At 38.9% G+C, this 25,109-nt stretch overlaps 1 protein-coding gene across 1 annotated transcript in view; it reads left to right on the forward strand.

The window, feature by feature from the left end:
- The first annotated feature begins 357 nt into the window (after nt 1–357).
- Tmx4 (thioredoxin related transmembrane protein 4) overlaps nt 358–25,109 on the forward strand; it is a 33,602-nt gene continuing 8,850 nt past the window's right edge. Inside the window, exons 1-6 of the mRNA XM_051183314.1 lie at nt 358–567; nt 10,174–10,289; nt 12,703–12,748; nt 13,470–13,598; nt 17,407–17,452; nt 22,696–22,797. Of these exons, the coding sequence (XP_051039271.1) occupies nt 404–567; nt 10,174–10,289; nt 12,703–12,748; nt 13,470–13,598; nt 17,407–17,452; nt 22,696–22,797 (603 nt within the window). The 5' untranslated portion in view covers nt 358–403. The remainder of the gene's footprint in view (nt 568–10,173; nt 10,290–12,702; nt 12,749–13,469; nt 13,599–17,406; nt 17,453–22,695; nt 22,798–25,109) is intronic.

Below are 25,109 nucleotides of genomic sequence, written 5' to 3' on the forward strand. Positions count from 1 at the left end.
CCACGAAAGGGGGAATGGGTTTGTTTAGCCACTGGCCACACTTCCCCTTAGAAAAACAGGCAGCGAAGAGGGTGCAAGCCATCGCTTAAACAGCATTGGGTCATCTGTGTATTTTCAGCCAGATAATCAGCAGGAAGAACAAGTCGTTGCCTAGGCAAACAGCAGACGGTTGCTTTGGCAACCACCCTTCTGCGGTGCGTAGGAGGCGTGGCCATGGTGGCTGGGCGGGACCTTGCAGGGCGGGCAGATAAGGGGCAACCGGCAGCACTGCAGGCGTGGCTGGGAGCGCGTTTCTGAGGCGGGGTGGGCTCTGCTTAGACCTCTGGGAGGGCGGTTGCTTGTGTGGAGTTACCCAGTCAGTGCTCCCTACCCCACTGAGCCGTGCTACCTCACGGGTGCCACCATGACAGGCAGCTACTGTGTCTCGGTGCTCCTGGCCGCCTGGCTCGCGGCCGCAGCGGCGGAGAGTCTCGAGCAGGCCGCGCCGCCGGTGGAGGAGAGCCGGGTGCAGCCCATGACCGCCTCCAACTGGACGCTAGTGATGGAAGGCGAATGGATGCTGAAATTGTGAGTGTGCCCGCCGTGCTTTCCTGGTCAGACCCGGGCCGCGACGCCCCCTGCCAGCACCTGCCTGCGGTGTCGGGCTGCGGCCTTCGTAGTGAGCATGCGCACATTGCCCCTTGCCGTCAGGCAGCGGGTGAGGAAGCTCAGCCAACAAGCATCCTTACCTAGCCTCTTTCACCATTGCTTTAGCCAAAAGTGTTTTGGAAATGGAGGAGGCAGCTTACCAAAGGGAGGGATCCGGAAGGGAAGAGGAGAACCATATGCGCTTAGAGGTGTATCTGTACTATAAAAGGAGCAGCCATTCAGTGATGCATACCCTTAGGAAAGGTGTGTGTTGTAATAAGCCATTGCAGCACGGGAAGGAAGACTGGTTTGTGTGAAATGCCAATTTCCCTTTTAAAAGACCTTGAAATGTCATTGTGTAGAAAAACAAACACGGGTGACTGAGTTAAAAAAAAAAAAAAAGATATTTAAATCCTGATGCCATTATTTTTAGAGCTAGGACTTTGAGTCAGTATCATAATTGGATTGCGCCAGTGGTATAAAGAGAAGGCCATTAGGAGATAGCCCCCTTTGAGCAACAGAAAGTATGTGGTGGTGGGTAGTGTCTTGTTTGAAGGTTATGGGAAACTGTCAGGACAAGGGAAAGGACTTATGTTGGTTGTAGCATAATATTAATATCAAGGAAGTGATCTCTTGAAAAATGATGTTGACAAGGTTCAGCCATCTGAATAGGCTCCCTAGACTCCATGGACATGAAAGGAAGATGAAAAATGTCTGGAAACATAATTTATGAGACCACATTCCCATAGCCCATGGTCTCAGATAATACAGATTTGTCACTACCATTTGGTAGTTAAGTTTTACGTTGAGGATATAGATACTCCTAAAACTGTTTTTATTTGTTTAAGGCCATATTTTGATATCTTCAATTTAGATTTCAGGCAGATGCATGTGGTGTGGATACCTTCCTGTGAGATTAGGGTAAACTATGCAAATTAAGGAATATAATGTATACTTAATTCCTCACCTATGGAGTTATTAGGCCTCAAAATGAAATGCTCCTGCTAAATCATCAAGTCTGTGAAACTGTTAAGGCTTTGTAGAAGAATAACCAACCTATTTGGATGGAAGTGAAGTCATGTTCTTTTTGAGAGAAAGTTTTTTTTTTTTTTTTTTCTGTTTTTGATAGGGTCACACTATGTGTTTCTGGCTGGACTGGAACTGGCTATGTAGACCAGAAGTCACAGAGATCATCCTGCCACTGCCTCTGGAGTTAAAGGTGTGAGCTTTGCATTAGCAATGTCAGGTTTGCAGTATTTAAGAACTTTGAGAAACTGCTTTTTGTCAGCTATCTCTATAGCTATTACTATTACCTCAAATGTCCTTATTCAGTTGTTTTTCTAGATGTCAGTTTTCTGGTTAAAGCTGAGAGTGTGTTTGTATGTGAATTGTGAAGACAGCCATTGTAGAAAGGTCTCCTTATATCTAATGCTGTTAACTCCTTAATGGTTCCTTTTTGAACTTTCTTTTTTTTTTTTTTTTTCCTGTGCAAGGAAAATAACTAAGAATAATAATGCTGAGATGATCAAAAATCCCAATAGGCTTCTAATTCAGTGCTGGCTAACAACTCCTGTTTGGCTCTTGTGGGTGGTTTATATTCTACTCTTTACAAATGCCCCAGCCTAGATAGTTAAGATCCATTCCTGGAACCTGCCACGTGCCTAGCTTCGTGGTGCTTACATTTTTTTTTTTTTTTTTAATTGAGACGCTATTTTTTTTTTTTTTTAAAAAAAAGAACTTCTGAATAGTTGGACATGAAATGAGGATGGAAAGGGAGGAACTTATGTTATTACATCCAGTTTTTTTTTTTTGTTGTTTTTTTTTTTTTTTTTTTGTTTTTTTTCTGGATTCCAGAAACAGGTTCAGAAGTACTGTAACTCCTATCATTTTTAAAAATCAGTTTTCTTGTGTTCCTGGATCACATTCCTGATTCTTCTTTAAAAAACTCCAACCCAAAAATATAAAATGTTTCTATTCTCAGAACCAGTATAGGCCTACTATAAATACGTTTTTGAGAGTCCTTTCAAAATAGCACACACACATCCCCATGCATATAAGAAGGATGCCACACAAGCATGGAATCCCATTTCATAACCCTGACACCTATGTAAAAGCTAGACACAGCTAGGATCACATGTCTGTGATCCTGGCACTGGGGAGGTGGAGGTGGGAGAATTCCTGGTGCTTGTTGGTGTGCTATCTAGTAAATAGATGAGCTGTAGGTTTAGTGAGAGACCCTGTCTCAAAAATAAGGTCGAGAGAAATTGAGGAAGATACCCAGTGTTGACATTTGACCTACATACACGTTCACAGACATGTGCATATATGCACAACCACATGAAAACATGCATACTCATATCAACATCCATGCAGTATACATGTTCATATGAACTCCCCAGTCAGTGCTTTATCAGCTGGTCTGCTCTTATAACTGGAGATTATTAGGCATCTGCAGATAAAATGTATTGGTTTCTGTAAAGAAGTTTGTCAGAAAACTTGGTGATCACATGGGTAGAATTTATCATTTTAAATGATAGTTCTTCATTTATTCATATGCTACCTTTCTCTAGAAATCTGCTTGTGTATCTCTAGTCATACTCCTACCATTCTCTTGTAACACAATTCATGCATATTGCTGGTATTAATCTTTTTCTCTTAAACCCTAGTAGTGGTTGGTACTTTATGACATGAAAATCCATTGCAAAATTTCATTAGTTTTATTTTCCATGATTTCTAAGGAGTCAATATTTGTGGTCCTTGGAATTGAATTCCAGTTTTAAAAGTTATTCTGTTTGAGAAATACCAGTTAAAATGAATGTATGATAATTCATGTTTTTTTAATTTGCAAGGCTTTTACAAAGCTGCAGAATGACTTCATTTCTACTTAAATTTGTTTAACATTATTCATTTGTTGTACACCCTGGCTTTCCTCTCATTTGTTTTCATGTATTCTTTTACAGTGTTTACTCCCCATTTCTTCTCTCTCATTATAAATGCTTGCTGTCCTTATATACCTTCTGATGCTCTCTTTCCTTTATTTCTGTTGGTTTATATCATCTTTTGCTTAATTACTTTCTAACTTTTCTTGAGGTTTTTAACATTTGCCTGGCTCCTGGTGTGTTGCATTTTTTAAACAGTCTTTTTCATTATAATTTATATTTTTATTTAGGAAATTTTTTTATTATTTTTCATACAGTGTATCTTAATTATAGTTTTTCCTTCCTTCCATCTCTTGACAGATTCTTTCCACTCCCCCTACCCATCCAGCTTCATGTTCTCTTTCTCTCTGTCTCTCTATTACAAAAAAATCAACAAAAAGTGAAAAATCAAAACAAACTAAAAAAAGTTGACAACAAAAAATAACTAAATAAAATGAAAGTGCTCAAAAGATAGTCTATTTTGTATAGGACCTATCCTGGAATGTGGTTGATACACTCAGTGACACTTCATTGAGTGAACAGACTTTCCCTTTCCTGGCAGGTATCAACTGCAAATAACTTCTTGGTTAGGGGTGAGTCTTTGTATCCACTTCTCCTTTTCTGTGCTAGGATTTTGTCTAGTTTGGACCTGTGCAGGCCTAATGCACTACTTCTTTGGAGTCATCTATCACCTCTGGCTCATGCAGTCCCCCACTGGATCTCATGGATCCTGACCCTTGAGGGGAGGGGTTTGATAAGACATCCCATTTAGGGCTGAGATTTTCCAAGTCTCTGTTAATTACCACCTCCTGCTAGAAGAAGCTCCTGTGATGAGTTACAAGCAGTGCTCTGTTGTACAGGTATAGCAGTGTGTCATTAGGAGTCATTTTATTGCTGTGTTCATTTAGCATAGTAGGTTTTCCCATAGGGCCCATGACCCATATAGTTGTGGATTCTTGGCCGCTTTAGCAATGTCAGGAATGGGTTCTGTTTCATGGGGGTGGGCCTTAGATCCAATTAAAACGTGGTTAGTTACTTCTATAATGTCTGTTGCACTGTTGCACAAGTATATCTTCTAGGCAGGTTGCTGTTGTAGGTCTCAGGGTTTTTGGCCAGGTATTATTGATGATGACAGTTCTCCAATAGTATGCAAAGTACCTTCCAACACCATGAACACTAGTCAGTGAGGGTGAGGTTTCTAATTGGACAACATCTCAATTTCTCCATGTTTGATGTTATAAATAAATGGTGTTTTCAGAAGCAGGTTGTGGAGGATAACCAATAACCTTGAAAATAGTCTGTGATGTTCGGAAAAATCTTTGGGACCCCTTTGGCCTGTTATTCAACAAGATATAGCCCTTTTCTGGCATTGGAGATTTTACTTTGTGGTGTAAGATGTTTAGTTGGGACATTATCTCCCCCATTATATGATGTCTTTATTTAAATTCCTTTCATGTATATTCTACCATAGTAGATTTCCATGTGGCTTTTCAAAAAGGCCTTTTAGTGTTACCTGTCCCTCCCCATATTCCCTCCTTTACCCTGACCTCCAACCATCTTCCCTGCCAATCCTCTTATTTTAGTTCTGGTGTCAGTTTTGTTCTTTTCAAACCCCAATATGTTCATTCTCTGTACTGTTCTGGTGTGACTTCCCTGCATCTAAGCTGTCTGGACATCATATAGCATAATTTTGATCTGCTTACCTATAATACCTGCTGGTGAGATATATTTTGAGTGAAATTGACTTCTGTAAAGGAAATTGGACTTGCTCATGTCAGACAGAATCTCCTCTAGTTTAGCAGCGTGTTGAGTTTTATCGTTTGAATGTATAAAAGGTAGTCACTAAATGTTGCTTGCCACTTTTTGGGTTCAGGGGTGTGGATCTGGGAAAGTGAAAGTCAATGAAGTACAACCTTGATTTCAAGGGACTTGGCAGTCTGTTGTGCTCTGAAAGAGGTAGTATGAGTAGCAGTCAAGTCTTTAGTAACTACCTAATGAAATACATCATCTTTTGTTAGACATTTGTCAGTGGTCTTAAATAGGACACTTGCCATTTTGGGTTGGGCAGCTCTTTGGTGTAAGGGAATGCTTGATTGACTGGCTCATATTTAGACTTTCCTGATCATATAAGGGAAGGCCCTGTTCCTCAGGGAACTGCAAATGACAGACCTTGTTGCAGGCTCATTTTTGAAACTCCTTACCACTTGAATAAATGTCCTATCTTGCTTACAGGAAATCCCCCTTTAAATACCTTGTGTATCTAGCATGGTTCTAACCACAACTGTTATGTATAAATTTGGTTATTTACCTTTGTATTAGATAGTTTATTTTTCCGCTACAAACTTTATATAAAAGAACAAAATCTTTTTTTCTTCATTGATTAACTCTGGAGCCTTACTATTAAGTAGCAAGTGGTCAATGGCTTTTGACTAAATGAATAAATAAGTAATGCAACTTAATTATTTCTTTTATTGAGCCTTCAATCTCCCATTTGCCCATTTGTTTATTGATATCTTTTTTTTTTTTTTTTTTTTTTTTTTTTTTTGTGCTCAGTCTTGCTGGGTACAAGGGGTGAAGCTATTACAAACATGTTTTCCTGCAGGCTTGGTCCCAAAGCCATGCTAGCCCCAGAGACGCTGTATTATAGAGATGCTGTATTATCTTACCACAGTTTTACCCTATTGGTCCTACATCTTGAAACTTCTCCCTACTACTTCCCGAATCCTCCTTGTCTCCTCGTCCTACCTATCTTGCTTTTCTATTGGCCAACAGTGCTTTATTCATTAACCAATAAGGGAAATATTTACAGAGTGACATCTCCCATCAAGAAGCAGTCATTGTTTTCAGGAGTCATTATGTCTGGGAACATACTGTTCCCTCACTCAAGCAGGTGTTAAGGGTGTAAGGGTTTCTTTCATACAGCTCAATTTTTTATTCTTTGCATGTATGATTAAAGTGTTAGGCAGTTGTCTTTGGCCTTGGTTGTGTCCTATGACTTTAAGGTAAGACTAGGTTGCTGAAGGCACCAATTACTTCAGACAGGGGAGGACTAGGAAGAATAGAGCTGGAACTGATCTACAAGCTTCCTCCCTTAGCAGTAGCTCTTGTATCTGAAGGCGCTATGCAAGCTTCCAGAAGACAAAACCAATCAGTAGTCCTACCCAGCTGTCAAGCTAAGACTACAATGACAGCATGTCAACATAGCTCCGAGGGTACAGTAATAGCACTAATATCTTGGCAGTAACAGCTATTTAATTAGACTAAAGGCCTACTCGGAGGAAGGGATTTATGCCTACTGCTGTCAACCTAGCAATTACCTGTGGTGGGTGACATCATGGATTCTAGAGACTGCCACTCTCCAAAGCAAGTATAATCTCTCACTGCATTAGAAATACTTCCCTCCTGTCCACAGGTAAGTGTAGCACTCACTCCTTATCAAAGAAGCTCCTTTTTGCAGCAGCAGGAGACTGTTACAGAAAGCCACCACTGCTCTAATCACTGAGAACAACTGGTTGTGGGATGCCTGACCTGTAACACAACCCCTATACCTAAGGCTCAGGGATCATCACAGAAAAGGAGGCAGGAGGACTTTAAGAGCCAGAGGACCAGGGCATGTGCTGTGAGGTAGTGTCTTCTATATGTAGTGGGGAAGCCAACCACACTTGTTTGGTGTAGTTATCATTTGTTGACACTGTAATTTAATTTATTTTGTTGGAGAACAGTTTTCCTACTATATCCTATGTCTTTATTGTCACAGGTCCTGCTGAGTGTTTGTTAAAGTAAAATCCTTAGTAAGTTACCTATATCTGTTATCCAGCTGATTTATGGGACAACAAGAAAAACTCAGAAAAGAGAGTGCTGTATAAAATTTAGAACCATGACAGAAAAACATTTGCCTATTTTTTGGTAAATAAAAACATTTCTAGTAAAATTTCTCTTCTGGATTTGTCCTAATGGTTAGTATTTTTCCTAAAATAAGAACTTCTAACTAGTCTTGGGTAACACCCCTACCCATTTTTAAAGTAATGTAAATGATCAAAATGTTTCCTAATTTCATTATTTTATTTTTTTTCTGTTATTCACCAAACTTAGTGCTTTCTTTGTGTTTTAAAGTAGCAATTAATGTTTATACAATAAGTTTTCAAAAGGACTTGTAGCTGAACTTGGTACATGCCTGTAACCTTAGTATTCTGCGAGCTTTGAGGCAGGATGCCTGCTAATTCCAAACCATCCTCGACTACAAGTGAGTTCAAGGCCAATGTAGGCTCTCCTGAGCTGTATATAGCAAGAGGTCTCAACAACACTAAGAGAATATAACTCAGTGACTGTGCATGTGGCTTATGTTTGATCACATACACCCAAAACAGACAAAACAAAACACAAACTTTAGAATTTGACTAGTTTATCACTTTTCCTCCTTGGTTTCCTTTTTTAAAGGCAAGGCATTGTGTACGAACAATTTAATGATACCCAGTCTTTTAAAATGTTTCACTTATTTCCTCAGTATTTTGACTTTATTACTTCTTACGTGTTCAATTTAAACAGACTTACTAAATTACATTTAGTCGGTATTTTTTAATGTGTTCCTGGTGACATTTTTCTTCTTTGAGTATCCTGTTCCGGTTTTTGAAGATCATCATTTTATTGTAGCACTTTTATCTTATATTCATCATTAAACCAAACAAAATGTTTCTCCAGTTTTAGCTGTGTACTTTTGTGACATTATGAAGATGTTAATTTTTCTTTAAGTTATGTCATGTTATTTTCAAGTAGAATTCCAGTGTACGATGGGTTTTGGTTTTTTTTGTTTGTTTGTTTTTGTTCACATATTTTATATGAAGCACTGCCCTGACTCTTCCTCTACAATAGTGGTTCTCAACCTGGAGGGCTTAACCCTCTTACTGAGCTCATGAGCCATAACAGCAAAATTACAGTTAAGGAAATAATTTTACAGTTGGGGAACTGTATTCACTAAAGGGTCATAGTATTAGGAAGATTGACAGACAACCAGTGCTTTAAGACCTGTAAGGCTTATGTTATTGAAGTCCTTCTTTCAAATTTTATCTTGTTTTCAATATGATTTTCTTAGGCTGCTGTAACAGCATATAGGAGCATAGGTGTGTATTTCTATATAGGAGGCTTGATAACTGAAATATATTTTTTCATAGGTCTGGGGGGGGGGTTCAAAGGCTTTCAGGGGCCAAGGTATAGCAGGTTTTCTCTGTGGGAATGTCCCTTCTGTGCTGCTCTTAGTTGCTGGTGTGTGCCTGTTTGTTTCTTATGTCTTTCAGCTGCAGCCCTTACATCTGGAATTGTGTGCATTCTTTCTGTTCTCCATGTCAGAGCTTGCTCTTCTTATAAGAACTGTTCCTAGATGTAGGTCCCATCTTAAATTCGATGATCACTTCCTAAGATCTCTAATGCAGTTATTTGTATAAAGACTTCACTCCAAATTTGCAGGTGCTAGAGCTAGAATTAGAACATGTTTTGGGAAAAATTATTTATTTTACAGCCTTTGCAAGTAGAAAATCACTCTTCCCATTTTGACACCTTCAGATTCAACACTAAGAAAAAAATGTCAGCTTTACAATCTGTGTCATTTGTGTGTGTGTGCGTGTGTGTGTGTGTGTGTTTCTTACAGTATTTTTATTGTTTGTTCATTGTTGATACTGAGTCTGGTTTAGCTTATTCCCTTGAAGATACTGGGTTTCTCATTGAACCTTGAGCTGGGGTTGACCTCTCTAAGCCCTAAGGATCTCCTTGTCTCTCATCTTCGTCCTCACACACCACTACTCTTAGTTCTTTTTCACAGATATTAACCCCAGGTTTGCATGCTTGCACAGCGATGCTCTTTCCCAAGACCTTGCTTTTCTTTAAGGCTGTGTAAAGTGTTTTCACTCTCTTTTTACTGACTCTTCACATATACCATTTCCTTGGTATATTGGAACATATGTTGGCCCTTTCTTAGCTGTTTGTTCTCTTAGGCTTAGTCCAGTTGTTCCTTTCTCTGTGGCCGCATATGAGATGTCACTGCCTGTTTCCAGCTGAAAAATACACGTAAATGCAGAGTTATGGCTTGAAGGCCCAGATATTTTTAACTTTTTCTGTTTAAAAAAAGAAAGTGTTGGGTAGCTCTTATTTTTTTTTTTTTTTTGGAAAAGATATGAAATTTCACAGGTATTTACATAGTAGGAAACATGAGAGGGGACCCAATAGTGACAGGTCTGTGGTCTCTGCCTATCATATCTGTAGCTCTGAGAGGTCTGGAATTGGCTTGGCTGATGTTGGGACATCCTTGAAAATTATTTTACTTTGGTCACTCAGAACTTGTTTGCCTCAGATATCAAATCTACCTGGAAGGGGTAAATAAAACTTGATTCATTTATAAAAAATTACATGGAGGAAATGTCTAGTATGTTAAGATAATTGAAAATATTTTCAATAGAATTAATGTTTGCATGTAAAGTCATAAGGGAAACACAATCTTGGTTTTATCTGTCAAATGACTTTGGGCAGCTTGCTTTTATTCTCCCCTTTAGTTAGGAATTCATTTTCGAATATTCAGTTAATTTTGTTTATAGATTTTACTCCACATATTTTGTGTTGATTAATTCTTTTGATCTTACAGTTATGCCCCATGGTGTCCATCTTGCCAGCAGACTGATTCTGAATGGGAGACTTTTGCCAAGAATGGTGAAACACTCCAGATCAGTGTGGGAAAGGTGGATGTCATTCAAGAACCAGGTACTGTAAATGTGGTCTTTCGTTTGTTTGTTTGGTTTGCTTTGGTTTTTCCAGAGAGGTTCCTCTGTAGCATTGGAGCCTGTCCTGGAACTTGCTTTGTAGACCAGGCTGGCCTCGAACTCGGAGAGATCCGCCTGCCTCTGCCTCCCCAGTGCTGGCATGGTGTAGAGCTGGTCCTATGTCATGCCTGGGTCTAGTGTCCCTGGGCAGCTCTTAATTGAGTCTTTCCCTCACCAGCTACACGGCATGGCAGGCCTCTTTCTTAAGACTTTACAGTCTACTTAATGCTGCCTGTATGTGCAAGAGTGTGAGGCCATTGGCTGTAGTATGGGCAACCTACCAGTGGATACTCTGCAATGAAGAGGGTGTTGTTCTTTTTAAGTTGACAGTTGGGGTAATAGTTAATAGCTATAACTTGTTGAGTACTTCACCATATGTGGGGACTGTTATGTTCTTAACATAATTTAATCCTAGAATAATCATCCAAAGCATTAATATACTCATTTTATAGTTGAGGCAGCTGAAACTCAAAGGGTTGAAGTGATCCAAAGCAATAAAATTAGTAGGGAAAGTTAGTATTAAACTTAGATTTTTTAAAAAAAATTAATTGAATTTATTTATTTTACATCCTAAAAGCTCCTAAAAGCCAGCCAAAGCATTAAGGTCAGTGCCTGCTCCCACTGTTAGAAGTCCTACAAGTAGACCATGGTACACAATTGTCACAAACACCTAGGTTGCTCCTGTGCAGGCTTCCTGGCTTTTGGTACAGACTCTGTGTGTTGCTCTTTCATTACAGTTATAGGAATAAAAACTGGAGAAGGGGGTGGGGTGGGGGTCCTGAGTAAGTGTCCCAGGTGAGTGTCCCAAGGAACGGGACGTGGGAGAGCATAGCAGGTTCCATAGCAGGTGAGGGTGAAAGAGCCAGAGGGAATACAGGCCAGGCAGACAGAGCTTAAATGAGGGGTTTATTTAGAAAGGGGAGTGAGGGGGAAGGGAAGAGACACAGAGGCACCGGGAACAGAAGAGGAGAGAGGGGGAGAGAGAGGCAGGGAGAGAAGAAAAGGGGGTTAGCTGGTAGCCAACTGAAAGCAGGAGAGAAAGAGCAAAAGAGAGTACAAAAGAGAAAGCAAAAAAGAGCGTAAGTGGGCAGGGGTCTGACTTTCAAAGGGGTCCTTTGCACTTGCCTGCAGACTAGTACTCATGGAATCCTGGGTTGACCATACTGCCTGAGTGCATTCTGCCAGGTGACAGGGGCAGGACAGCGTAATGCCTGCCTGAATCCTCACACTGTGAGCACCTATGAGCCCTGTTTGGTTGTTTTTGTGGGTTCCCTTGTGATGTCCTTGACCCCTTTGACTCATACAATCCTTCCTCCTGCTCAGCAGGATTCTCCAAGATCCCCCTAATGTTTGGCTGTGGGTCTCTGCATCTGTTCCCATTAGTTGCTGCATGAAAACTCTCTGATGACAGTTGGGGTAGTCACCAATCCCTGAGCATAGGAAAGTATAGTTAGGCTTCATTATGTTGACACTTTTACCTCCTGTAATTGTGTTTGGTTCTATCCTAGGTCTCTGAGCCATTCAGCCTCTGGGTCCTGGCACTCCATGCATAAATTTAGATCTTAGTGCTTTATAATATATTCTTTTAGCTTGCATAAAATCCCAAGTGTCTTAGTTGAGGGCTTGTTGTTGTTGTGTGGTTTGTCAAGACAGGGTTTCTCCGTATTGCTTTGGAGCCTGTCCTGGAAGTCACTTTGTAGGTCAGGCTGACCTCAAACTCACAGAGATCCACCTGCCTCTGCCTCCTGAGTGCTGGGACTAAAGGCAAGTGTCACCACCACCCGGCTTAGTTGAATTTTTATTGTTGTGAAAGGACACTGTGACCAGAGCAACTCTTATAAAGAAAACATTTAGTTGAAGTGACTGGCTTATAGCTTCAGAGGTTCATTTCATTTTTCATCATGGTGGGGACATGGTAGCATGCAGGCAGGCGTGGTGCTGACTCTAAGAAGCAACAGGAAGTTGAGTGACTGTCACACTGATTGAAGCTTGAGAAAAGAGACCTCAAAGCCTGCACCTACCATGAAACACTTCCTCTAACAAGACCACACCTCCTAATAGTGCCACTCCCTTTGGGGGTCATTTTCTACCACACCAAGTAATAAATAATCCAGAAAATTCTAGGGTAACACCTAGAACATAAGAATGTGGGTGTATCAGTAACTAGAAAGTATTGGGAAGTAAAAGAGACTAAAGTTTTTTTCCTTTAAGTTAGAAGATAATCAATAAATGTAATTCAGTAATTCCAGTGATGTTTGTTCATATGATCATGACAGCACCCAGAGGATGCTTTCCCTCAGCACTTGGTACTTGAGTCACTTAAATTTTAACTATTTTTGTTTATGCTTTTCCAGGTTTGAGTGGCCGCTTCTTTGTTACTACTCTCCCAGCATTTTTTCAGTAAGTAAGCTTTGTTCATGTTACGATCTTATAAAGATTATAATTCAGCACTGCGGGGGAATAGGTCAACGGTGATGAACTGTGCTAATGAGAGGCAAAGGGAAAATGGCAGAAAGATGTTCCATTGTTATAGCACTTGGGGGTCATTCAGGATACAGGCCAAGCAGGTTCATGGAGTCAAGGGAACAGGACTCCCAGCTTCACACAGTAGTGCATTAGGAATGAAGAGAACTCCTGTGACTCCTATTTGGGCTGAGAAGGTGAGAAAAGGAAGGCATAGAGGTGTATTTGGGAGGTGTGTGCTTTGATCTTGATCATCTTGGAGACTCGGAGAATATCGATTTGGAAATGTGGGTACATTATTTGTTAATGTGATAACAGTGAGTAGAAATTTTGCAAGAAGAAATAAAAATTATTGGTTGCAAACATGCTATCAAATGGGTTGGCTGATTAAATATTGCTGGAAATTTAGCTTATAGTTGCAGATTACACAGTGGTGAAAGAGAATATTTAATGCTTTGAGTTTTAGATTTTCCCATTTATGTTAGGTTAGAATTAATAATACATTCCCTCTTGCTTATGTCTGGCTATAGTTGTTTTTCATTTGAGCTAATTTAAAATTCAAGCAGAGTTTACATGTGTAATCAATAGTTATTTTGATTATTATTACATAATACTTATTTTAATTGATCTAATTTCTATTTTATTTTATAACCGATAGTGCAAAAGATGGGATATTCCGCCGTTACCGTGGCCCAGGAATCTATGAAGACTTACAGAATTACATCTTAGAGAAGAAGTGGCAATCAGTTGAGCCTCTAACTGGCTGGAAGTCCCCAGCTTCTCTAACGTAAGTTATCAATAAAGTGTTACCTGTGAAGTAGTAGGTTCATGTTAGTGTGTAGACCTTACAAGTGTAGACTTTTCTTCATATTCCTTTCTCATATCTAGACTGCATATGCCTATGTTTGGTCCACCTTTCTGGTTTTGTGACCCACATGTACTGTAAGTGGCTTTGGTAAAGTGGGGATTGAATGGCTGGATTGGAGGGATGTGTTAACAGAAAACTGCTCCTCCATCTTTTGCAGCATGTTTGCCAACCCTTTCCTCTTTACAAACATGGTACTGAGTTCTGGTTGCCATTAACTGGAAGGACAGATATTTCTTTAATTATAGTCCACTCGGGGATTCTTATATTTTACATTGAAAATATAACAGGTCATGTTTTTGGCTGTTGGCCCTATGTTTTGAGGGTATAGCTTTTGATAATATTTAGTAAGGTAGATAATGCTGAACTGTAATAACTCGTTGCACATTTGGCTTTAATTTTGAATGGTCATATTAGTAAGTAGTTTTATTTTGTACATACAGATGTAAGAAATTTCCTTAATACCACAGAAGCAGTGTAATGTAATATTTCATGTAACACATGCACCTGTGTTAGTGTCTGGGGAATATGGAGCTTATCCTAAAAGTAGCTTATCTCTGACATTTCATTCTTCAAATAGCTGAATACTTATTTTTGTGGTAGATACTGTTCTAGGAGCCAGGTATTTATTACTACATTAGACAAGCTTGCTTTCTCCACTCCCTTTGTTAGGTAACTTAAAGCTAGTATGACAGATTGCAAAACAAACTAGAGAGATCATTTGAATAGAGTTGATAAAAATAACAGTATGTATATTTTTTTATATTAGGCAGGAAAAACTTGGGTCTTGGTCCTGCCTTGAAGGAAGTGTTATGAATGGTTACTTTGAAGGGAAATTGGGGTGGGATTTTCAGGGTAGAAGGATCTGTGGCCCAGATAAGAGAATGGCTAGCAAAACCACAGGATGACTGTACCTTACGCAGAAGCCTGAGTTTGAGAAAGAGCTTTATTGAGTGCTTGGGGAGCAGTATAGTGTCAGGGTGGAACACTGTGAAAGGAAGGAACAGAGCCTAAGTTGAGTCAAAAGTAGGCTGAAGATAGATGGTGCAGGACCTGTGACCACAGTCAGCAAGGGATTTTTTTTTCTTAGTACATGCAAAAAGAAATTGATTCTTATAAGGAGAGGTTGGAAAGGCCAAGAATCCATAAGGAGAGAGCAGTTAGAAGGTTTTCACAATATCCAGCCTAAGAAAAGCAACTTGTACCAGGGTGTTAGTGGTGGAGATGGGAAAAAAAAAATGAGTAGATGTAAAGTTGATTTTGAAGATAGAATTGGTCAACATGAGAAGGAACATTTACAAGAAAAAGATCCCTGGGATTCCTGTTGAATACTTCGTGGACCTTGTCATTTCCTACATCAAGATACTGGTAAAAAAACAAATGAACAAAAATCACCACCAGAACAAAAAACAAAACAAACAAAAGAAAGAGGCCATAAGTTTGAGAGGAAGTAGTAGGGTGCCATTGTATGGGTTAGAGAGAGGGAAGGGAAGGTAGAAGTGATACAATTAGATTTAATTAAAATATTAAAAAGAAGAAACTGTGTGAGATAGCTTAGGGGTATTTAAAATCAAGATCATGGCTTTCAGTCAACATTCTTCTAGCATGGAGGGGAATGGATTCATGAGCCCCACCCTGAACTGAGCTATGATGTTGCTGGATTCCTTTTCTGAAAGTCAGTTTTCCTTAAGGGTATATGACTTCTGGTGAGTCAAACTCACTCCTGTGGATGGCCCCACACACAGAAGTGTATGGCTAGTACAAATGGGATTTGATTGGTTAGTGAAAAAAAGAAAGAAAGGAAGGAAGGAAGGAAGGAAGGAAAGAAGGAAGGAAGAAGACACAAAGCAAGGGAACAAAAGAGAGGTGTGGATGGATCTAGTAAAGTTAGGGGTAAATATGATCAAAATTTATTGTGTGCAGTTCTCAAAGAATTAATTAAACTATTAAAGAGGAAAAAGAAAAAAGATTGTTAGCCTTGTTAGAGGCATAAACTTTGCAAAGCTATGAAGCTGAGTGTGTGTAGATGGTTCCCCATGGTGAGCTAATGAACACAATTGTAGAAAACTTTGACAGAGTTCAAAGCCTTAGAATGAAAGGAACATCTAGGAAATAAAAGAGTAGTGTGCTTGAGATAAATCTATGACTCACCTCAAAGTTAAGAAGTTAAGTACCTATTTGTAAAATAAGGTTTCATAAACTCTATATCAATAGTAATAAATTGAATTTATATTTATTATTTCTAAACTGGAAACTATGAATAAAAAGAGATAAGATGTAAACTATCTTTAACTGTGTGATCCATATCTAATGTGTGCAGGATACTAGGATGTAAACATGAATGCATAGAGATTTATATTTGGAATTTAAAAACAATTATAAAACGCATATACCAAAGCTTTCAGGAGAATTCTGGCATCAAGGAATGACTCTCTTTAGCACCATCAAATGTTTGGCAAATTGCTAATGCTTACCAATTTGGGGAAGATGTGAGAAGGATTTTTTCTACATTTTCCATTTAAATAAGCTTTTACTTGAAAACTATAACTACAACTAAAAAAGAAGTTAGGTACTAAGCAAGTCATTAAAAGAAAAATTGAAGACCAGTGGGATTACACAGGAAGTAAAGATACTTGTCAATAGATTGATGACATGTGTTTGATCTCAGAGTCCCACATAGTGGAAGGAGAGAATTGACTCAAACAAATTTTCCTATGACCACCACATGTAGCCTAACTGTGTATTTACACATACAATAAATGCATGTAATTAAAACTATGAAAGGAAATTGAAAAATTAGTGCCAGCCAGGCAGAAGGAAAAGCAAGGGTGAAACATTTCTTTTAGAAACTAAATAAAAGATGCTAAAGAAAGAAACAGTATTACTTGTGAACCATGATGTCAGGAGACCCAGAAAGATAAACACTGACAAGGACATAGAATATGGCCTTGGCAAATGGTTATGGTGTAGCCAGATTTAAATGGTTTCAGGACCTAGTACTGAAGAAACTGCAAGACAGGACTTCTCTTTAGAGATTTTTTTCTGAAGCTTGAGAGCCATGTGAGGGGAAGAGCTGCCCAGTTCAAAAGATGGAGGTGAGTGTGCCTTTGTGACTTCATGCTAAAGAAACCGACAGGGGAGAGGTAGGATAATTGCTAATGCAGGAAGAAAGGATGGCAGAATCATGTCATCAGCAGGACAAAGGGTTAGGATCCAAGTCAGATCGATAAATTGACCTATTTTAGGTCATGGTCTCAATCAATAGACTGTACTATTGATACAAGTTGATATGGTATACATCAGTCTCAAATTTGGTGGTAGGAAGATTTCACAGTGATGTGCAAGGAGTGTGTGTTAGCTGTCAGTGCTTGTTGAGGGAGGAGGTATAGGACTGAAAGGAAGGCAAAAGCAAATGGGTAATTATAGCGGTTACATCCTGAAAGATAGATTGGACAGCGTTAAGTGTTCACTTTTAGAAGTCACCAGGATATGTTGTCTTTCTACAGATATAATTTGTTCATAGCTGTGATGAAGGGATAAGGAGCAAAGGATTTGGAATGTGTTTGCAGCAGAGTGGTCCAGAAAATGACCATGAAATCTAACGTTTTGGAGAATTGAAGTGAATGGATGAGAGAGAGCAAGGGGTATAGGCTCAGTTAAGGTATGGCCCTGCCATGAGCTTTGCTTGACTTTGACTGTGTGTGACCAGAATTCTTCCTTTCTTTCTTAGGATGTCTGGGATGGCTGGTCTTTTTAGCATCTCTGGCAAGATTTGGGTGAGTACTTTTAAACAATTACTAAATTTGAAGTAGATTTTTTTTTAAAGAATAGAAAATAGCTTTTAAATAATAGGAAAATGAAAATTTACAAGTACTTTTATAATTCTACATTGCTTGAGCCATAAAACTACTCTCATTTTTGGTTCATCATAGTAATATGTGTTTATAGAAAGGTATAATTTGAAGAGGTACCCATAGCAACTGTCTCAGAGTCATAATTTTATTAGGTTGGCGACGAGGTCCGTATAAAAGCAAAAAGGTTTATATGATGTGGTTGTATTTTGTCTCATTATTCCCTTGGAAAGTCTCTTTGTAGATCAAAGATTGTCTAGACAGGCATGAAAGTCATTGTGTGTGTGTGGGAGCAGCAAACTGTAGCTTGAGAGGGGCTTGGTTTTATAAACAAAACTTTCTTTAAGCAGCTGTGCTTATAGCGTCTGCTGTTTCTTGATTAGGTGTCACTGAAGTGATGGAGTTGTATAGCTGTTACAGATACAGAGATCAAGTGCTGTGCCCACTAGTGTATAGCACTTCCTGTTGTCTGTGCTTGTATAGTGACACAGAGTCGCTTCAGTGTTAGAACAGTTATTTAGGCCAAGTGTTTACTTATTTCTTAGTCTTAATATGTCATTAGTTTTTAATATGTCCATTTCTTTCTGTTCTCTGTAGAAGGAGATTAATACCATAGTATACCATAGATTTATCATGTATTGTGTTTGAATTGCTTGCTTCGTGATTCTAAATAACAGTGCTTTAAACTTACTTGTTTTTGAACTAAGGCTAATAATAACAGACTTAATATAAAATTTTGTTGCATCTCGTGTGTGTGTGTGTGTGTGTGTGTGTGATGTAGATGGGGATGTGTCTTCTCATCTTTTCTTCCATTTATTATAATATCCAGAGATGTTCATAGCAATGTATAGTGAGATAATGTACAACCATAAGGTCCCTTTCTTGAAGCCTGCAGGAGGCGGTTAGATTAGATCTTGTAGATAATTCAGAGACAAACTGTAAAAGGAGACAAGAAGCCTTAGCTACCACTGAAGAAACTTTGTTCCTGTTCCCATGCAAGAAAGATATTAAGGGGATTCTGGAATGTGTGTGAAAGGGATTATGGGCTTGTTCCTGATAACTTCTTCTGATAACGCTGAGCTCCAAACCCAAAGACTCTGTCCTCCAGAGCCACTGCAACTTTGATTGAGACCATGCACTACTGGCTGCAACAGTTCAGATGTCTAGAGTTCATGGAGACCTTGATCTGACCACTAAGAAATGACCTTATTTCTTTTATTTAATGATTAATGATTATTTCACTTAGTTCCTTCATGCAAATGTATTTGTAGTAAACAGCAAATTTATATGTAGCAAAATAGTTCTAACTTAGTCATCTGATAAAATACTTAATAGTATATAAAATTCAGGGTAATCAGCTGACATTTCAAAATATTTTCAGTAAAATAGTAATATATTTTTGTGTAATGAAAGCATATAACATTGAGCAAGTACCAGCATTTTGATCTGAGGAAACATGATTAAGCAAACAGAAATGTAAAAATCTAAAGCTAAACTGGATCTCTTGTAATTGACTGCCTATATAGCTTCATATACCACAACTCCAATCTTTCATAAGGGGTTTTAAAACTATTGTGAACTAAAGTAAACAGATGGGATTTTATGTCTGTGGTTGTAAAAACAATTACATTAATTTTAGTCCTTAGTGATTATTTAGTCATTAGTCTTCAGTAAAAATATCCTAAGAAAACTATATTACTGTAGAATTTCTTTTAGAAGTTCAGATAGATCCCTTGAAGAATAAGCTTATACTAGAAACTTGAAGTGAAACTTATCAAAATAAGATAATGCTTTCAAATACTAAGCAGTGTTGGACCCAGAATGCAGTGGTTCAGAGGCAAGAAACTTTTTTGTACTTTAAAAACTCACTTAGAAAATTTCTTAAGTATTTAATCATTTGTTTTGGAGAAAAGGTATATGATACTGCCCAGAAGTACTTAAACTTCACATTATTCATCACAATTTGTTCATTCCAGCCTCACGAGTAAGGTAACGCAGCAGAGCAGGTATTCATAAAGCAAGTTCAAAAAATACATCCATGAGTCAGCCCAGAGACTGAGTGACCTTTAGTGTCCTCTGTCTCTTTGGCATACTTCAAGGCTTAAACCCAGTAATGACAGTGAGTCATCAAGCAAAGCATAAACTGTTCCATACACATTTTTTTTCAACTTAAATTCAGAGCTGAATAATAACTCTTAAAACATAAAGAGTTGGAAAGTGCCTTCCAAACAGCTTTAGGAAGGAAGGGTTTACTTCAGTTCATAGTCCCACTGCAGGGTAGGCTGGCAGCTATGGCTGTAGCCATGATTGTGGGACTTTCCAGCCAGTGACAATTGTGGAGGTGAAGAGAGAAACTGATATAATGGGGTGGGGGATGGTAGGTCTGGGTAGAGGAGGGACTGTGGGGAGGAGCAACCCTGAAGGCCTTGTGAGAAATGCCTTGTGGAAACCTACTCTAGAAGCATCCTAAAATATATGTTCATACATATGGAAAAAGAGTTTAAATGTGTTAGTTACCCTAGAAGAGGGAGACCATACTCTAATATTGAGCCACATTTGAACAAAGAAAAATCCAGTGACCTCCCTTAGAGCTGTTGGCCAGTGGGATCCCATAGACCTGCAGCATACCCGCTATTGCTATCGCTCTTGGTTCCTCTCCAGAATTCGATGATAAGACCCTACTGCTGAAGACACCACAGACTTGAGTCATAAAACATGGAGAATTCATCTCTATTGCCTGGCTTTCATAGTTCTGAAAGGTGATATACATGCCGTTGGAGGAGAAAATTCATCATCAGCCTTACCCAGCTGTATACTATGGGAGCTACAATAGTGACTGTCCTGGTTATATATATCCACTGGTGGAATAGTGTGGCATCTGTTTTGTGGGAATAACCAACAACCTTCTGATTCAATTTAAGGCCTTCTCCTTGAGATGGACCCCCATACCTGGCAGTGTTATTGCGGCCAGGAACTGTGGATAGGTAGGTCATTGGCCCTAGGAGAGAACTTATTGCTATTGTTCTGCTAAATGGGCACAGTATTAAAATGAGTCCTAATAGTTTATTGCTATACCCAGTATTAGTACATCTCTAAACCCTTATGAGAGAAACCTCTTACAGTGGATGGCAATTAACACACAGACCCACAACTTGTGTACAGAGAATAGAAGGTTATGGAGTTCTCAGCCCTAAAAATGGTACATATCTAACATATCCCTCTTGGGGATCATTGAGGAAGAGGGGGGTCAAAAGATGCAAGAGCTAACAGTGATACCTGACCAAAAGGAAACAGTGTTTTCCAGACACAATAGGGAAATTTTCATATGAACAGATAGTAGCTGTGACTTCATACATAGGACTTGGGCAAGCTCAAAGGATGAGAAGGTCCCACATCCAAAATAATTTGGGTAACATATTTTGTTTATTTATTTATTCTTTTTTTTTTTTTTTTTTTAAAGAAAGAATGGTAAAAGAAACCAGGTTGGGTGGTTGGGTAGGTAGGTGAGGGTAGCCCTAAAGGGTATTGAAGGAGAGGTGTTGAATATGCCCCAAAATATATTGTATAAAATTCTCAAAGAATTAGCAAAAATATTAGAGGGGGGAGTATCAGTACTGAGGCCGGGCTCAAGCTTTCAAGGCCACCGTTATGTGACCTACTTTCACCAACCATGCCTCTTCCCTTAACGTTCCTTAAAGTTCTACAGCCACTGAAAACAGTGCCTGTGGGGGACAATTCTTTTTCAAGCCATAATGCTCTGCCTCTGGCCCCATAAGGCAAAAAGCATACAAGCCATACTTTAAAAGTCCTATAGTTACAGTTCAGTGCTGTTCAAAAGCACACAGTCTCTTCTAATACTCAGGACAGTCTCTCACCATGAGCTATAAAGTAAAAATCCAAGTACGTGTGTTTAGCATGTGGTAAGACATTCTCTAAGTGGTAAAATGGTGGTATGGCAAAGAAAGATTTGATCAGGGTAAGGCAAATTCAGCAGGACAACCACCACACCTTGCAACTCTAGTTCCTACATCTGGCACTCATGCTGACATTATCTGGGTACCCATGAGCCTAGCGCACACATAGTCTCTCTCTTGGGTTGTTTACTATATACCCACATTTTCTGTGACTAATGACCCAGATTTCTTACATCTTCAACAATCCAGCATCTCCCTGGCCACTTAGCTTTCACCTTCATGGCTTTGCACAATAGCCTGTTAGGGCCTTTTTCAGAGAGCTGACCTCAGCAGCTTTCTGAGACTCTGGCCTCTGTGATCCTTTCATGCTTTTGCATAGTGTATTCCCATAAAACCATCACTATGTGGATTCTGCTGCCAGGCTATTTCAGTGAGAGATGCAGCCTAAGTGGTAAGTTCTTGAATTGTTGGATTGTTCTGGTCATTAACATTTCTTGTTTACTTGTTTACATGCTTCTCATTTATAATAGGCCAGGTTAAAATATTTAATTTCTTAATAGGAATGACTTAGAAATATGAAATTGAAGTAGAAACTTGGACTCATATTTGTGTGTGTGTGTGAGTTGTGGGAAGATCATTCAGTAATTGTTTCTATGGGATGCTAATGGCTAAGTTGGAACCTTTTAATTCTGTGCCTAGTAATTGACTGGATTGTAGTTTGTTATCTGAAACAATATGACTTATCATGAGGAAGTGTGGGCCCAGCAAGTCTACCTCCAAATAGACTTTAACTTGAAATGAACAGTTCATATCTGTAATTCACACATTGTTTAACATTAGGAAAAGTGAGTGTGGAGATATTTTAAATAGTTCATACTTTTAGGCATCACTTTGCTTTACATAAAAACTGATAAGGGCCCCAGGGTTTCACATTTTAATAAATCCTGTTAGGATTAAATCTGAAGGAATAGGTAATGATTTGGCGAAGGATCTTAGAAAACCTTCTGTTATGGAAAAAAGAACTGTCAAAACAATATGACCGGACCTCTATCAAGATCTTGAGCACTAAAGCATATTTCATACTGAATATGATTTTGATAATTACTATGTTTTAATGCTATAAAGTTTGACTTGTTCATTACTAAACACTGAGTATAAACTTGGAGCACATATGTGGAGACAGCTTGTAGATTGGAGTCACAGCTAGAGAATTCTTCACTGTGAGTAAATATTTCATTTCTCTTTTGATTACAGCACCTTCACAACTATTTCACAGTGACTCTTGGAATTCCTGCCTGGTGTTCTTACATCTTTTTCGTCATTGCCACTTTGGTGTTTGGCCTGTTCATGGGTCTGGTAAGATAATGCCAGTCTTTTTTTCTTTTCCTTGAAACGGGATATCATGTAAAATTAAAAGGTGGCTATGCAACCTGGTCTTGTTGCAGAAACATATAGAGATAGCTGACCTGAACAAGGAGGAACTAATGCCCCCCCCCCAGACTGATAGCTGGGAATCTAGCATGGGACCCTGAATATGGGTCTCAGCTAGAAGGACTGAGAAGTCTAAGGGACCTCAGACAGTGGAACCAGGATGTATTCCTGGTGCACAAAAGGACCTTGTGGACATATCCCCCATGGAGGGATACTCCCTTAACCTAGAGACAGGAGAGATATCCTAGTTCCTACTTCAAATGGCTTGACCGATCTCCATGACCCCACCTGGATAGCATAGCCCTACATGTGGAATGGGGGTGAGGGGATGGGAGGGACGGTGGTCAGGTGCTTGTGAGTGGGAAGAGAGGGTAAGAGGAAAGGAGGGAGGAAGGGAGGGAGAAGGAACTGGGATCGACATGTAAAATAAAAAAAATAATTAAAAAAATAAATAAAAGGTGGCTATGAAAGGAAAAACACATAAACACCATTTTGTGTTATTTAAGTAGTTAATTTGCTTGTTGGTTGCAATGGTAATGTGCAGTATAATGGAAAATTCATTAACTACCATCCTCTAGTTTTATGTCTAAAATATTCTGGATTAATGTTGTTGAGAATATACACATTAATCAATGAAAAAAAATGCTGTATTTGAATGGGCAAACATTTTCCAAGACAACCAACTTAGCTGTGATTTCACACAAAGCTCCTTGCTTTGTGTACTATGGTAAAGAAAGAATTTACCTAACAGGTTAGATAAAAGACAGTTTTTTCTTCCTATCCTCTAGCTGAATATCTAATCCTGACCAGATTCTTATACATACTTTTTAGGTCACTGAGGTTGTGCTTTGTTAGATAATATAGATAAAGGAACATAGTTACTACTGTAGAGAGAAAAAAACAAAATCCGAAGTAAATCATTATGTTCTCTTTGGACATGAAAGTTTGTATCTCTGTATACAACTCTTAGGTATTAGTGAAAGTTGCAATAATACATTGACTTGTTTAAGTTGCCTTAAATGTTTTGTGATACTATGATGCTTTGCTGGGGTGCTAAATATTTTAAGTGTTTCACTCTAGATGGGGGTTCTGTCCCACCTGGCTCAACAGAGGCTTATATTAATTATAAACTGGCCAATGGCTTAGACTTCTTAATGGCTAGCTCTCTCTTAATTAGTAACCCATAACTATTAATCTGTGTATTTCTACATGGCCTTATCTTACCGGAGAATGCTCGGAGTCCTATCTTCCTGGTAGCTACATGGCATCTCCCTGGCGGCCCTCTATGCCTCTCCCTAGAATTCTCCTTGTCTGGTAGCCCCCCTTATACTTTCTACCCGGCTACTGGCCAATCAGTGGTTTTTTTCTTCAACCAATATGAGAAACATATACAGCATACAGAAGGACATCCCCCATCATGTCCTCTTTTCTGTCTATATAAAAAGAAAGGTTTTTAACTTTAACATAGTAAAATTACATATAACAAAACAGTTTTTAAACAAGATCTATAGTTAACAATGTTTAGTTCACTAACATTTGGCAAAATTTAAAGAAATAGTCTATCATATAGTCTATCTTGTGTGTTTAAAGTTTTAAATGTAACTTATCTTTTATCATAACTAAGGAAAACCATAACCATAGATACCTGTCTTCAACTCCATCAAAGACCTCAGAAGGATAATATATAAACTCTAGAATTGACAGACATCTAACTGCCTGGATAGTCACCCAAAGTTCTTCTGTAACTTTGGTGTATGAATCTTCAGCCTATAGACCTAGAGTATCTAGCACACTTCTCAGTGAAACAGGAAATTTGAAACTGTTCCACCTGTATTGGTAGTTTGTCAGTCATTTTTCTGTGTCCTGCAGAATGTCTGCCAGACTCTTCCATGAAACAGGAACCCTGAAGGACTGTCCCATCTTGTTTTGGAAAGTTCAGCAGTCACTTTCCTATGGGTCCTGCATACCCAGTTTATACAGCATACAGCCAAAGAGCAGTTTCTTGCCCAAGTGACTAGTCTTGCCATATAAAAGGCAAACTCCATAACAAGTTTCTTTGATGCCCACCTTTCTCTCTGATGCAATTGGTTTTTGCAAGGAGCATTTGTGTCTTGTAATCATGCAAAACCGGAATAAACCATTTTAAATGCCATATTCTGTAGGTGTTTGAGAGGTTTTGAAGAATACCGATCCATTTGAAATACATCTCTGTATATCTAGAAAACCTAACATAAGTT

Source organism: Phodopus roborovskii, unplaced genomic scaffold (assembly GCF_943737965.1).
Source record: "Phodopus roborovskii unplaced genomic scaffold, PHOROB, whole genome shotgun sequence".
NCBI lineage: Eukaryota > Metazoa > Chordata > Mammalia > Rodentia > Cricetidae > Phodopus > Phodopus roborovskii.